Source organism: Egretta garzetta, unplaced genomic scaffold (genome assembly GCF_000687185.1).
Source record: "Egretta garzetta isolate BGI_Z169 unplaced genomic scaffold, ASM68718v1 scaffold29, whole genome shotgun sequence".
NCBI lineage: Eukaryota > Metazoa > Chordata > Aves > Pelecaniformes > Ardeidae > Egretta > Egretta garzetta.
The window spans coordinates 1,275,041-1,288,270 of record NW_009260796.1 but is presented as its reverse complement, the minus strand read 5'-3'; the positions used below and the strand labels follow the sequence as shown (position 1 = coordinate 1,288,270).

Genomic DNA, 13,230 nt, shown 5'->3' with positions numbered 1-13,230 from the left:
AAAAAAAAAAAAAAAAAAAAAAAAATCAACAGAGCTTACTATTTGAGGAATGAAAGATTTGAGTGTCTAGTGGCAGTCCGTGCCTCTGGCAAGATGCGGCAAAGCTCGGTAAGGTGTACAAGACTTTCTGGGCTGTGGGTGTTGAATAGCCAACACTGCTGCCAGATAATATTGAAACACGATGAACAGAGCCATATTATTCATTGGAAATTTGCACGGGGGCCTTTTGGGTTTTTGTGTGCCTACCTTGAAGAACGGTTCCACTTCCTGCTTATCTAACCACCTGACCTTACGGCTGCTTATTGATGGGAAAAGCAACCAATTTCCTGACTTCTCAAAGCTCCAATTCAGAGGGAAAAACCCCAAGTGTGAATCATTTAAGCCCTGGAGAAATTCAGTGAAAGAGTTGTTCATTGCATCAAAGGAAATGAAAGCTATTGGCTCGGAACAGTGAGCTTGTAAGAAAACACTAGATTTAAGTTTCCATTCAGAAAGAACAATAGCTTTATTTTATCAGTGTGCAATTACTGTAATATTTTAATCAGATCATGGATGAATTTTCAGCTCAAATCCCAGAGTTTGTGGGGGTTTTCATGTTCTGGTTTGAACTAAAGCTTGATTTCTGTATATGGGCTGTAGGTTTAAAAAGGCTTCTCCCTCAAATCATTTACGTCCAAGGAAATGTCTGTAACAATATTTTTTTTGCTTGAATCTCTTCTCAAAAACCAAAATATCCCTGAAAAATATCCCAAAGTTTCTAGAGGCTAAGCGATCAAGAAAATGTAGAAACACAATGTGTATGAGTTATTTAGTTAAAATATCATATATGGCAATATCTAAAAAAAAAAAAAAAACCAAACCAAAAAAAAAGTTCCTTGGCAGTGCTAACAAAAAGGCAAATATGCAGGCTCCAAAATGACAACATCAAAGTAAGGCTTAACTGAGGACATAGTAAGTTTTACACTTTATGTAGATGAACCTGAAAAGGTATATTTCATGTTTATGGAAAAAAATGCAATTTTTTTGTGGGACTGTTGGTAGCACTTAGTCCTTGTTTTATTAGGAGTTGACCAGCACTTATCTTAAGCTTGTCTTTGAGTTGTCCTGTGAGTTGAGGAATCTAATTGTAAAAAAAAAAAAAGCTCTTGAGCTGCCAGCGATGAGTAAAGACCTGATGCTATTTTAGGAGTCTTTCTTAGGTACTTTGTCATACCAGTCTGGGGGGTGTTTGCCCTCACCAGCAATCTTAATGCTGCTCTGACTTCACACCTGAATCCATCCATGAGGTGAGGATGCGGATCGCTCCGTTACAGCCATGGCTGGGCATCCGAGCCAGGGATGGGAGCTGGGCTTGTGCCGCTGCCACTGCTGCAGCCGCCGAGCAGCGGAGCACGGCGCTGGCTGCTGCTCCAAGGGCTGTGTCGCTCCCCCGAGGCAGGAGTGGGCTGGCTGCCCGTCGGTAACGCTGATCAGCCCCAGCCCTGGGGTAACTGGTGGCGTGGAGCTCTGCTGGCGGTGTCCAGCTTTGGCTGGAAGAGAAGCAACTGTCAGGTAGTGTCTTGGGGTTGGATTTGGTGGTGGTGTCTGTCTGTTTGGGATGCTGAGTAATGCCTCTGCAACCCTTCTGCTCCACAGAGGCAGGCTGCCTGCTCCCGGACTCGGAAGGCTCTGTGTCCAACTGGGAAAGCATTTCCCAGGGTTTACCTGCCTGTTAACCTGCGTTCTGCGGCCAGCACTCTTGCCTTTGCTGAGGAAAGGGGAGATGGAAAGTGTTGCACACACACGTGTCCTGCTGCAGCCTGCATACGAGTGAGGACTCTGAAAAGCAGGTAGCAATTCACTAAGAAATTTCTGGAACAATTCTGATTATACAGCAGAGGTGGAAGAAGTCTCCTACATGGTGAAAAGCGCGCCTTTTCATTCTGCTTTCCCTTCTACTTGAGGCAGCCTCGCAAGCTGCCAGGGGGTGTTGAGTGTCTCATACCTGGTCAGTGAAATCTTTCACCATCTTAAGAGCCAGCTCTTGTAGCCCATGTGCTTTAATAATACTTAGAAAGGGTCACCACTGACACAGTCTAAGAAGCTACTAACATAGCGTGTTTTCTGATTTCTTAGAAGCTGACGCCACTTAAGCTGTGCCTGAGGCTCCCTCGCCTGCCCTGGGGGAAAGGGGATGTGGCTGGCTCAGTGAGAATTGAAACTCACCTTCTGGAGGGAAACCTCCCATTGCTTTGAGTTCTTGGCATCTTACAGTGACCTAGCTCTGAAGTTAGAACCAAATTTAGCAGCTTCTTTCTGAGTAATGTATGTTATTTTCCTGATGCCAGAGCCAGTGTTACCATTTAGTGTTTTGTGCTTCTAATCTTGGGTCTGTGTTCTCAAATTATGACTTGTAAAATTAAAAAGGTATGATGGCAAAAGTTCAGGGCTGGGAAATGGCACCTAGTAGAGGAGAGGAATTATCTTTCTATCTCTGTTTTTGTGCACCCTCTCCAAAAGTTTAATTAAAAAAATTCTGGATCTACAGTTCTTCAGGATTTTCTCTACGTGTAAATGTTTAACAAACTTCACACTGTCAAGACAAAGTTTTAAACTTTGTTTAAAAGCGACTTGCTGTAAGGTGATACCCTTCCATACAGGCACTCACTCACATAGACAAATAATGATCACGGGTGTTTGGGACCCCAGGGAGCTCTGGGGATTTCTTCATCTTTTAGCTGCAAAAAAACAGTGAAAGAGTAAGGGGATAAGAGAAATGCTTGAGGTATAGAAACAGCTTTTCTTGTGCTAGAGGGTTTGCTCAAACAGAAGGCAGCTAAGAATATGTGCAGACAGAGTTTTGTTATGCTACCACCTCTGCTCATGTTTTCTGCAAATTATTAGTGTTTTGAAACTGAAGGTAAAATAATGTTTTCACGGGACTTCCTGTCCTTGATTCTTTTTGTCTCCTTTCCCAAGGAAAGGGAAATTAAGCAATTGTGTGATTACACGCCTGCTTTTCCAAATAATTGTCAACTTATCGCCTAGTTTCAGCCCAGCCTGGCGGAGGTGTTCAGTTCTTGAAAGCCTCACAAAAAGAGACTCAAAATCTATGGTGCTTGTGGGCAAACCTATGTTAGATATTTTCTTTCTTCTAAAAATGTTGAAATATTTTTTTTGCAGTATACGCAGCTGTCTGTTTTCTTGATTTACATGTGGCCAGCGTAGGCTGCATAAAGGAAAAATTGGGATAGCTCAGGGACCATGGGACCACACCATGCTTGTTCGGTTGACTTTGCAGCTATCCCATGGGTGCAGCCTGGATGATTAACCTACAGGTAACTGAGAACTGTTTGAAATTAAATGCTTTGTTGTTTCAGTTTGTAGCAAGGCTTCCTTTTCAGTGCTGTGTATATGTATGGGGGGAAAAAATTCTTAAGGTGTTAAAAATCCGAATGAAATATTTTGAAATCATTAGAATGAGTAGATTTGATCCAACCGAGAGGTTTTTGCGTTGTTCCTCTTGGAGGGTAGAAGACAATAATGAGTATTTGGGGAAACAATTCTTGGTTTGCGAAAACTTCCAGGATTAACATTTCTTCTTGATTTGGGCAGGGAAAAAAAGCTATAGAAAAGGGGCTGTTCACCATCAAGAATTGCACTATACCTGCCATCTCAAAGGAAAGCAACTGGTCTCCAAACCAACAGTTACCTGAACGCCGCTTTCTATGCATGGATTAGGCTCAGGTAAACGTGTTTTATTAATAGTATTTACACAGTTTTTTACAATGTTTCTTCTTTTGATAAGAATCAGGCAATAAATACAGTAAGAAAGTTGAAAAAAGGTTTCTCCTTGAGGCATATGTACAGCTGAGGTCAGAATCACAAGATCTTACACTGATTGCAATGACCCACTCAAAACGGCAGCCAGTGGAGAAGAGTTCTTGTGCAGACCCTTATTCACCTCTGTCTGAAAGAAGCTTGGTTTCCAATTTCCAGTCTGTTCTTAGTCATTCTTGCAGCTTCTTCCATTTCTGTTGGGATTGCATTCAACATACCTCTTTCTTGTCATTGCATGCTATGTCCTACCAATGGTGTCGGGATTTCTTAGGGATGATTGGTGGTGGCTGGAGAGTCAGAGGATCAAGGACTTTCTCTGGCTGGAAGATATTTTCAGCACGTGAATATCCTAACTCTGCCACGAATTTACACACTAGATAAACATAGCCATGCTCAACTCTAGAATAGCCCTATTGATTAGTAAATACTCAGAGCCCAACATCTCTTCTGCTTTTAAAACATCCATTCCTGATTAATCTTTCCTCTGAGCCTGGATAGGATGACCACTGTATAGGGTGTGCAATATGTGCTGGCCAACAAAAAATGATAGACTCTGAAAACTAGAACCTAGATATGGTTCTACTTTGAAGGACCTACTTGGAACTAACTCCTGTTTACAAGGGTTTAACTTCCAGGAAACCAGGTCATAAGCTGGTAGTGCTATCATGGGTATTTTAGAAGGTAGTGTGACATAATGTGTCTCTCCAGCTTCATGAAATAGAGTCTCTGCCTCCTCCCCTCAGTAGTTCTGCTTATTTCAGTGTGTAATTTCAATTTAAATCAGTGCAAATCGAGTGCTTAGGTATCACTCTTTCACTCCTAGAGTAAGTAAGCGTTTTGCCTAAGAGGACCCAAATTCAACCCCTGCTGATGGAGTGTTTTTCTTTTGTTAAATACCCACTGATATTTTACTGGCCAAATGGATGAGTCTTATCAGGAGAAAGAAAGGCTTGAAACCAACTCCCTATTCAGGTAAGTCTTTTGTGGAAAAGGAGAAGTTGGGAGGATGATAGATCCTAGATGAATCCATGGCAGGGAAAATCCCAGGCTTGAAAAGAGATATTGCTGCTGTAAAGTTCTCTGAAAAAATACCTTCTGTATGTAGAAGAGGCATTTTTCGTAATCCTCTGCTGTGGAACAGGTGATAAGGATTGGTTCCGTCAGGCTTCCTGCAAGACATTAGCAGGGAACAGTTTGGTGATGGAAAAGTGTGCAAAGTTTGCCGTGACAGTTTATTAGCAAGGAAAGTCACGGGGACTATCCCTTGTGGGAAGATAACTTCACAAGATAACCCATCCTCAAGGCAAGCCTGAGCACCAGTGTTGCTCAGTTTCTTATTAGAATCACAGAATGGTTGAGGTTGGAAGGGACCTCTGGAGGTCACCTGGTCCAACCCTCCTCCTCAAGCAGGGCCACCCAGCACTGGTTGCCCAGGACCATGTCCAGACAGCTTTTGAGTATCTCCAAGGTTGGAGACTCCCCAGCCTCTTTGAGCAACCTGTCTCAGGGCTCAGTCACCCCCACAGTAAAAAAACCTGTTTCCCTTAGTTCAGACAGAATCTCTTGTGTTTCATAGCTCTCAGCTTTCTTTTTCCATTCCATACCTGTAATTTCAAACTGTAACCTGTCCAGCATAGCAGATTTCTCCTTTGCCTGGATTCCAGTTAAGGGGAGTTTTCCCTTCAAAGAAGAAAAGAAAAAAGCTGCTTTTCCTTTGGCTCCTCCCTTTTCTCCTCGCTATTCAGGCATTTTCATTACCCAGTGCTGCTCACTAGCTCCAGCTCCTTTTAGTTCTTCGCTTATTTGAGCAGTACTTCCTCTGTTACCTTGTATGTGATTGCAGTTCTGTCCTTATCCACAGAGAGGAAAAGCAGGTCTTCTGGAAACAGGATCAGCAGTCTTTCCTCAGAGTCCTGCGGAAAAGAGGCGTCTTAGAGACAGCAAAAACGTTCGGTAACTTCCACTCAGTGGATCCATCTCAGTCAAAGGCAGAATATGAAGTTTGATGGCTATGACAATACACCAAAACTCGGAACTGTCTGCAAGCACCCAGTTGCTCCTGTGCCAGCCACAGATATTATTCTTTGTATTTCATATTCAGGTTGGATATTCATTGCTTAGAAAGCTGACAGGATAACACAAAGTGGTGAGGTTTTTTAGAACAGTTCTAAACACATCTGCAAGGAAATGTTCAGAGAGTGTTGATCTTGCTGTGTGATTGGGAAGGGGTGGACTATCCCTGCCAGCTCTACTCCCTTGGAAGCTGAGTGCAACTGTTTGGATGCGATGTCAGAAGCAGCTTTCAGAAACACAGCTGCATTTCCTTTTGTCTCTTTAATACTGTGGGACTTTGACATAATTAGCCTTTTTTTTTTTTTTTTCTCTTTTCTTTTCTTTAAGCATCAGTTCCACGTGAGCCTAAACTTTCCCAGGTACCAGTCTTCTCAGAGCCACCCACATGTCAGAGCTGTACACGTTGTACATTACCCCCATGCAGCCACTAGCCACTTCCACCATGGTCAAATACTGCATCCTTCCCAAGTGCTGAATAGGTTTTCCTTCCCACTTCAGAATGGTGTTACACAACAGATGTCTCATCAGTTCCCTTTTCTTCCACTGTTCATCACACGGCACCTTTTTTTTTTTTTTGAGACAGAGAAAATGAGATAAAGCTACAATTAGGGTCTTTTTAAGGGTTATAGCGTAGTGAAAGGAAGGCATTTAGGATATATACTTGGAAATTGGGAACCCCATGATGAAGTTCTGAGTTTGCTGTAGGTTTCCTACCTACTTGAATGAAATCATGTGTGCTGTGGTTTCATGAGCAGCGGCTGAGACAACCAAGCAGCTTTAGCTATTGAAAGGGAAAGGTCTCGTTTTCCTTCTCCGCCTCAGAAGAGGTTGTCCGAGACACTGGTTTGATTGGAATTTGAATTTCATCTTAGTTCAAAGCACTTTGGGCTTGGCATTCAGGTCCCTTTATTGGGGGATACTTTCCTTTTCCTTCAAAGCAGTGCTGTCCAGCTAACAGGGGAGCGGGGAATGATGTGGGCTTATGGCATGCATGGCTATGCTGAGTCCTGGATGGACTTCTGCAATCATAGAATCGTTTAGGTTGGAAAAGCCCTTTAAGATCATCAAGCCCAACTGTTCCCCTACCCCTGCCATCCCACCACTAAACCCTGTCCCTAAGCACCTCGTCTGCCCGGCTTTTAAATACCCCCAGGGATGGGGACTCAACCCCTTCACTAGGCAGCCTGCTCCAATGGTTGACAAATTGTCAATCTACATTGACTCCTTAGAGCAGGACCACCTGAGCTAGCTACTGTAAGATTACTTTGGATCCCCTAACTGCAAACAGTTATGTGAACTGTAGGGAACATCAGAAATCAGCAGCTCTTAAGGATGGGTAGCGTGGCTTGCTCTTTCTCCCCCCCCAAACTGAAGACAAGCACGCTGTTAGACACAGCTAAGGTACAGCGTTGCCCTAGAGTCTATGCCATGCTCGACATTAAGGACAGCAGAGCGGATGTTTAAAAAAGGGGAAACTTTAAAAAAAAAACACACCAAAACAGTTACTAACAGTTCTGCTTTTTCTAAAGAAAGCAGGACTGTTAGTAAATAATGCTAGGGAGGGGGGAATGACAAGCTGCCTTTCCAGTTGACACTTACCTTTTAGGAATCTGAGCGTACTGTGGCATGGGCAAAAGCTCACTGGGTGTCCGTGTGTGAATTCCCCAAGGCACAGCAGTATGGGTGGTTTCAGTGGCAGTGTAATCCTGCCATCTTGTGACCCTTGTGGTTGTTGCAGTGTGTCGCTTGTGCGACACTCAGCATGTACCAAAAAGTCTTTATTTTGTGACTGTAACTAAGAGGAAGTTTAATTTTTTTTTTTCTTACCAGTGTAGTAGTTACAACCCAGGAACAAAAACAGTCAATCATTTTTCTAAAGTACCTCATGAGCATAGAGTAGCAGTTGCAAATTTGTGCGTAGTGAGTTTACTTGCCATAGCCTGGAACAGTACCCTCAGGTAACACTACTGTTCATTTCCAGATTCCAGCATTCTAAAAAATTCCTAAAAAACCCCCGTCCACTTTCAAAGCTGCCACTGTTTCTGTTTTCGTCCCATTCCCTTTATGTCTCTTCTGCATTGACTTACCAGAAAAGAGATATTATTGTTGGGACTGACTGGGCAGTGAGCGTTTGCCATCTTGATTCGGTGCTGGAGATGTTGAACCCACATGTTGAAGTCAGCTGAATTCTGGCAGCAAACGAGCCTGGATTCTATCATGGACCCTGTGCAAAGAAACATACAGCCCCTGGGTCTGAGGAAGGACACTTGTGCTCTGCCTTTGAGCCTGGTGGGTGAATTCTGTGTGCCGCCCCTCCACGCTGTCCTTCATTATCTCTATAGCTATATATAGTGGATGCTTTGATATCTTGTGATGCAACAAGCTCATGTCTGTCTTGCATTGTTCTTGATGGCAGCTACTGGGTTGGCACTGGGACCATTAGGTAGCTTCCTTGTTCTAAATGCAGCCATCAGCATTTGCCTCCTGTTTCCTTTAGGTTCCCCTTTAATTTTCTACTTATCATCTATATTGCCTTGCATGCGAGGAATTCTAGTTAAGCCTAAGGCATTTGTGGTTTAAGGTTGTGCAGCAGTTGTGTCCACTTGTAAAAACTAAGATTTCAAATTCCTTCCATCTAGCTTTGTCTCATCCCTCTGTGCGATTATAGCACATGGTGCATGTGAGGGTCCAGCTCAGAAAAGCATGGCATATTCTCCAGCATGGCTGAATGTTGGAGGGGAGGCATGTCCCTTCTTCAGTAGTCCTCGTCATGGCTGTATAGCCCATCTCATCTTCTAGCCACGTAGGCCAGTCCTTGAAGGCTAAGAGTATGGGTATCACTGCTTTGTGACTATCATGGGCCCCTTCAGGAACTGCAGAACAGGCTTACCAGAAATTTCAAATGTGTGGCTGATTGCACTTGCAGTCTCTCTCAGATGCATCCCAGCAAGAGGAAGGAGACCCTGGTATGGTAGGGAATTGTATTAGAAATTGGTTGGTAACAACAACTTCTCTGTGTCCCACTGCAGTCCCTCTGATCTACAGCAGAATGCTGCAAGCTAGGCTAAAGAATTTCCCATCCTTCAAAACTTTGACTTTATGGAAATTGGTGTGGGATGACGTTCAGCTCATTGTCTAAGACATAGAATATCGGGGGGTTATTCATGTTTCCCTACCCGTAAAATTACTGTCCTCCTTCATAAAGTGCTCTGCGGTATAGGGGTGAGCTCCACCAATAGACCAAGGCTGGTGTTGAAAAGTACTTTGTGTGAACTGGATGGAATTTCATCTGCCTTGCAGTTTCCTCCTCTTTAATTCCTGCCTCATGGCCCCAAACCATGCTAGAAGCCTACACGCATGTTTGGGACAAAGAGGCCCTAGGTTGCATTTTGGATCCTGTATTTCATAAAGTGATGATTTCTTTTCTGTGTCCTCTTACACCACCAATCTTAACTGATGGAGGGGCTTAGGTTGTTATCAACTCCAATGTTATACAGATCAAGGACCTTCTTTCTGTAGTTAGGAAGTTTCCTAGTTTGGCTCTTTTTCTCACATTTTGGATCCACAGACATGTACCAAAGACAGCCGTCAGGAGACGTCGCTGTGCTGAAGACAGCTCTTCTGGAGATGCCTCTCCTTGGTACACCGTGTCTGTTCTTAGGACCCTCTTTCAATACCTCCTGGTTGATGCCTTGTTCACTTAGCCCACTTGTACAGAGCTGCAGTCCCTCTCCTGGGTAAACAAACTAAGCGATAAAAGGCCAGCTAACATTATAGATCCTAGAAGTAGGCATATAAATAAAAACTGGCACTTCAATCCCTGGAGCAGGCTTCCTTCCCTGTTCAAAGTAAGCTGAAAAAGTGAGAATTGTGAGCTACTGTGCTAGAAAACATGCCAAAGCTCCCCTGAACTCAGTGAAGTGTCTCTGTCTTGGCTGATGGGACCTGCGGGTTTGTGCCATCCTGAGCCTTCCTCTTGGCAGGGCACTGAGGGTAGGTACTCTTTTTGCCACGTACATGCTAGAGCTAGGAGCAAAGAGATATTTAGGAAATCTGGAATATGAACATGGATGCCACAGACACAAAAGGATTCTTGTGCTTTACCTCATAAACAAATGCCTTCTTTGTACGATCCACTGACAGAAACAGCAAGTGGAAGGAGGACAGCACAATGTAGCATTCCACCACCTAGAAATTATATCTTTCCTCCAAAATGTTTTCAATTTTTTTTTTTTAAAAAAAGGAAATTATGTTTCTTCAAAGCTCTTCACCTTCTCTTCCTTTCTGCTGATGCAGTACTTGGAGCATCTTTACGTACAGACAGTGCTGAAGGCTGTTGGGCTTAGTGCCTGGTGGCTAGGAGCTATGCGGTGTTTGACTGCTGGACTCCTGCACTGGGTCACAGTTTGACTGAAGCTTTATGTCACTACTTTGTCATTTTATATCACCTTTCCTTAAATGGTCCCTGTGTGCTCTCTGAGCACTAGGAAGCCAGACCGTGGCATTTCTGTGAGACAGGGTGGTTTTGCTCCTGTGTATACGGCCAAATAAACAGTGGTGTGCAGTTAGAGACACGAATCCACAGCAAAGTTGGAATAGATCTCATTTTCCCCTTCTGACTTCATCAAAACCAGGGGCAGGGCAATCACACTGCATTTAGTTTTACCAGTCCCCTCCAGTATCTGTGGAGAGGGCTCGATTGTTACACATGCAAATTTGCAACCGAAATAACCAGTCCTTATCTCTTAGGGGAAAAGAATACAAGAAACTTCTGGCAAAAAAACACGTTCTTGTTTCCCCAGGGAATGAATGAAAACATTCATGCTGCTTAAGGAAGTGGCTATGAAATCCATTCAGCTTTTGCTGGCACGGGTGAGAAAAGTTGAACGTATCAGCATTAACTCTAGAAAACAAAGGTCAGGACAAATTGTAGCTGTAGTCAAGCCCTGGGATTTGACAGTAATTTGGACAGGATGTATGAAATCCAAATTTACCCCCAACTTATCCCTTGCATATTACTCAGTATAGTAAGAGGATCATTACCTCCATGCAATAACTTCTCAGAAAAACCAGGGAGGACCAAATAATTTCCCCAAGCGAGTGGATGTTCATCCCTTCCCAGCCACTGATAGGCTGTGTGACCAGCAAGTTTGCCAGTTCCTCCCGTGTTCTTCCCCACAGCACTTCTGCCTGAAACAAGCAAACATTAGCATGCGTTTCTCCATAATCTTCCCAGGAATATCCTGTAAAGTGAGACAAATAGAGGTGGAAAAATGGAAGCGAGAGACAACTAATAATGCTTTATAACCCTAGCTAAAAGAGAGAAGAGGTGGTTTTGCAGCTCAGAGAGTGGGAGATTTGGATGTTGACCACATGTGAATTTGCATAAATCACTTCCCCTCCCTCTGAGCATCTTCTCTCAACAGTGGTGATAAAACACGGTCCCAGGGAAAAGTCCCAAACTGACTTGTGACGACAAACTTTCTTGTGTGCGAATTTGTAGAACAAAAGCTGAAAACCTGTACCTGGGCCTCAAAAAGAGAGAACTGTTGGTTACTTGCTTTCAAAAGAAAGGGCATGTCACAGCCTCTGGCATGTCACTGTCATGGGATACTGCATCACGATAATGCCGTGGCGGGTGAGATAAATAGGCCTCTGGTTTCTTCCTTGATTCTACATACACATCTTTGCTTGCATGACCCTGCTCATACTCACATCTTCTGTTCCTGCCTGGATTGCAGGGTCCTTAGGGTAGAGGGATGCCTCACTCTGGCCTTCTGAGTTGGACCATGTTCTGAAAAGAAGGAGAATACAGAAAGGCACAGAAAAGCACTTACATGGGTTGCATTTTTAGAGAGAGAGAGAGAGAGATATTTATACTCAGTGAGCAGACAAATGTATGGATTCTGGCATAACTTTGGTGTATTTTAGAACAGGCTATTTTCAACAGGAATATTGGTTGGTAACAGCTCAGTGAACTCTAGGGAAAAAAATGGAGCAGATGCAGAATCAGCAAGCAGGCACGTCAGGGAATAACACACCTGAACTTTTGGGAAACATACCACTAACTGTCCTCTCACATTAAGCAGAGACTAGGTCCTAAATTCAACAGAGCGCTTTTAGACTCCTAATTTTCCACGGGCGTTGCATAGAAAAGAGTGTGGGGATGATGAAGGCACTCTCACTGTGCCTGCCTTAATGGACCAGGGAGGAATAACACCGTTTCTTAGAATATGGTGAAATTATGGAAAGAAATATATAATGCAGCTCGACACTTGGCCTAAAGTAAAGAATACTGAGGTCGTTTGGTAACGGTCTTCATGTATGTAAAAGACCACTAGGAAAAGGAGGGGAACAATTTTTTCTCTTTGTCTGTGGTGCGTAAGATAGAGACGATGGCCCTACCTGCACTAAAGGTTTGCTATTGGGAAGAAACAATGGCTTGCCTGGGACATTGCAGAACCTTCATCACTGGAGGTTTTCAAGGACAGGTTAGACAACCGCTTGTCAAGCAAGATTTAGGAAGAGCTGAGGCTGCTCCAGAGGTGGAAGCAGGACTGAAGGCCTCCTGAGCTTCTTTCCAGGCATCTGCTCTGTCTCAAAGATGTGGCAGTCTGATTGAAAAAATCCATTTCTGACAAACCATGAGCAGTGCCTGCCAGAGCCCCAGGCATTAGTTGTGATTGCCCGCCCAAAATAGAGGGAGCTACATCCATGGCAGGAAGGAATGCTTCCACCTCCAGTTTCTCAAATACTGACCCTCTATCTTAAAAGTCTGCAACTCCTCGGGGGAAATATTGGGGACAAGTAAGCAGGCTCTAGTTAGAAGATTAAATGAATCTGACGCTTAGTGTTACTGTAAATTCTGGCTAGAAAAAGGAAAGAAGAGAAAGCTTTTCCTTTAAGGGAGTCATATTTGGAAAGCAAATACAGCCACTGAGTTTCGGTCTCAAGCACCAAATGTCTTTCTGTTTGAGTGGAGCTGACTGGCTTTTTTCGCAGGCCCCCAGAGTTGCTACCTACCTGGTCCTGTCCACCGTCAGTAGCTGCACCTCGTCCCGGCCTGATCCTGCAGAGCCAGCCTGCCCGGCGCGCAGGCTGCAGCAGCCCATGCTTGGGCACGGGCTCCCCTTTCCGCAGGTGCTTGCTCCAAACTGATGCTGCGGTCACAAGGATCACATGAGGGGAAGGACACGCACAACGTAGGCTTCAACTTACTGCTTGTTTTAATTCCTCTTGGGTTAGAAGCAGCAGCATCTGAGATGTAAAAGCATTTCCTGTGGGTTTTAAACCTCTCTCCTTTCCTCCCCATCTCCTTCGTCCCCCAAACGTCACTGT

The 13,230-nt window shown here is 44.1% G+C and overlaps 1 protein-coding gene across 1 annotated transcript; it reads right to left on the bottom strand.

Annotated features, from left to right (window-relative positions):
- Nucleotides 1-5,322: 5,322 nt before the first annotated feature.
- LOC118453088 lies at nt 5,323-13,181 on the bottom strand. Its single transcript, XM_035902147.1, has 9 exons — nt 12,916-13,181; nt 11,608-11,686; nt 10,936-11,082; nt 9,997-10,080; nt 8,783-8,855; nt 7,980-8,116; nt 6,307-6,453; nt 5,646-5,732; nt 5,323-5,499 (listed from the first exon to the last, which is right to left on the bottom strand). Exons 1-9 carry the CDS (start codon nt 13,002-13,004, stop codon nt 5,323-5,325), a joined length of 1,020 nt encoding a protein of 339 aa, XP_035758040.1. The 5' UTR covers nt 13,005-13,181.
- Nucleotides 13,182-13,230: the final 49 nt, after the last annotated feature.

Bases quoted from the DNA above. Each gene is read 5' to 3' on its own strand.
- LOC118453088 (XM_035902147.1), bottom strand. From the start codon at position 13,004: ATGGGCTGCTGCAGCCTGCGCGCCGGGCAGGCTGGCTCTGCAGGATCA. The intron at 10,081-10,935 runs GTAATGATCCTC...TATAATTTCTAG, and splicing joins TGAGAAGTTATTGCATGGAG to GTGGTGGAATGCTACATTGT. The intron at 8,856-9,996 runs GTAAAGCACAAG...CTACCATACCAG, and splicing joins AGAAGGCATTTGTTTATGAG to GGTCTCCTTCCTCTTGCTGG.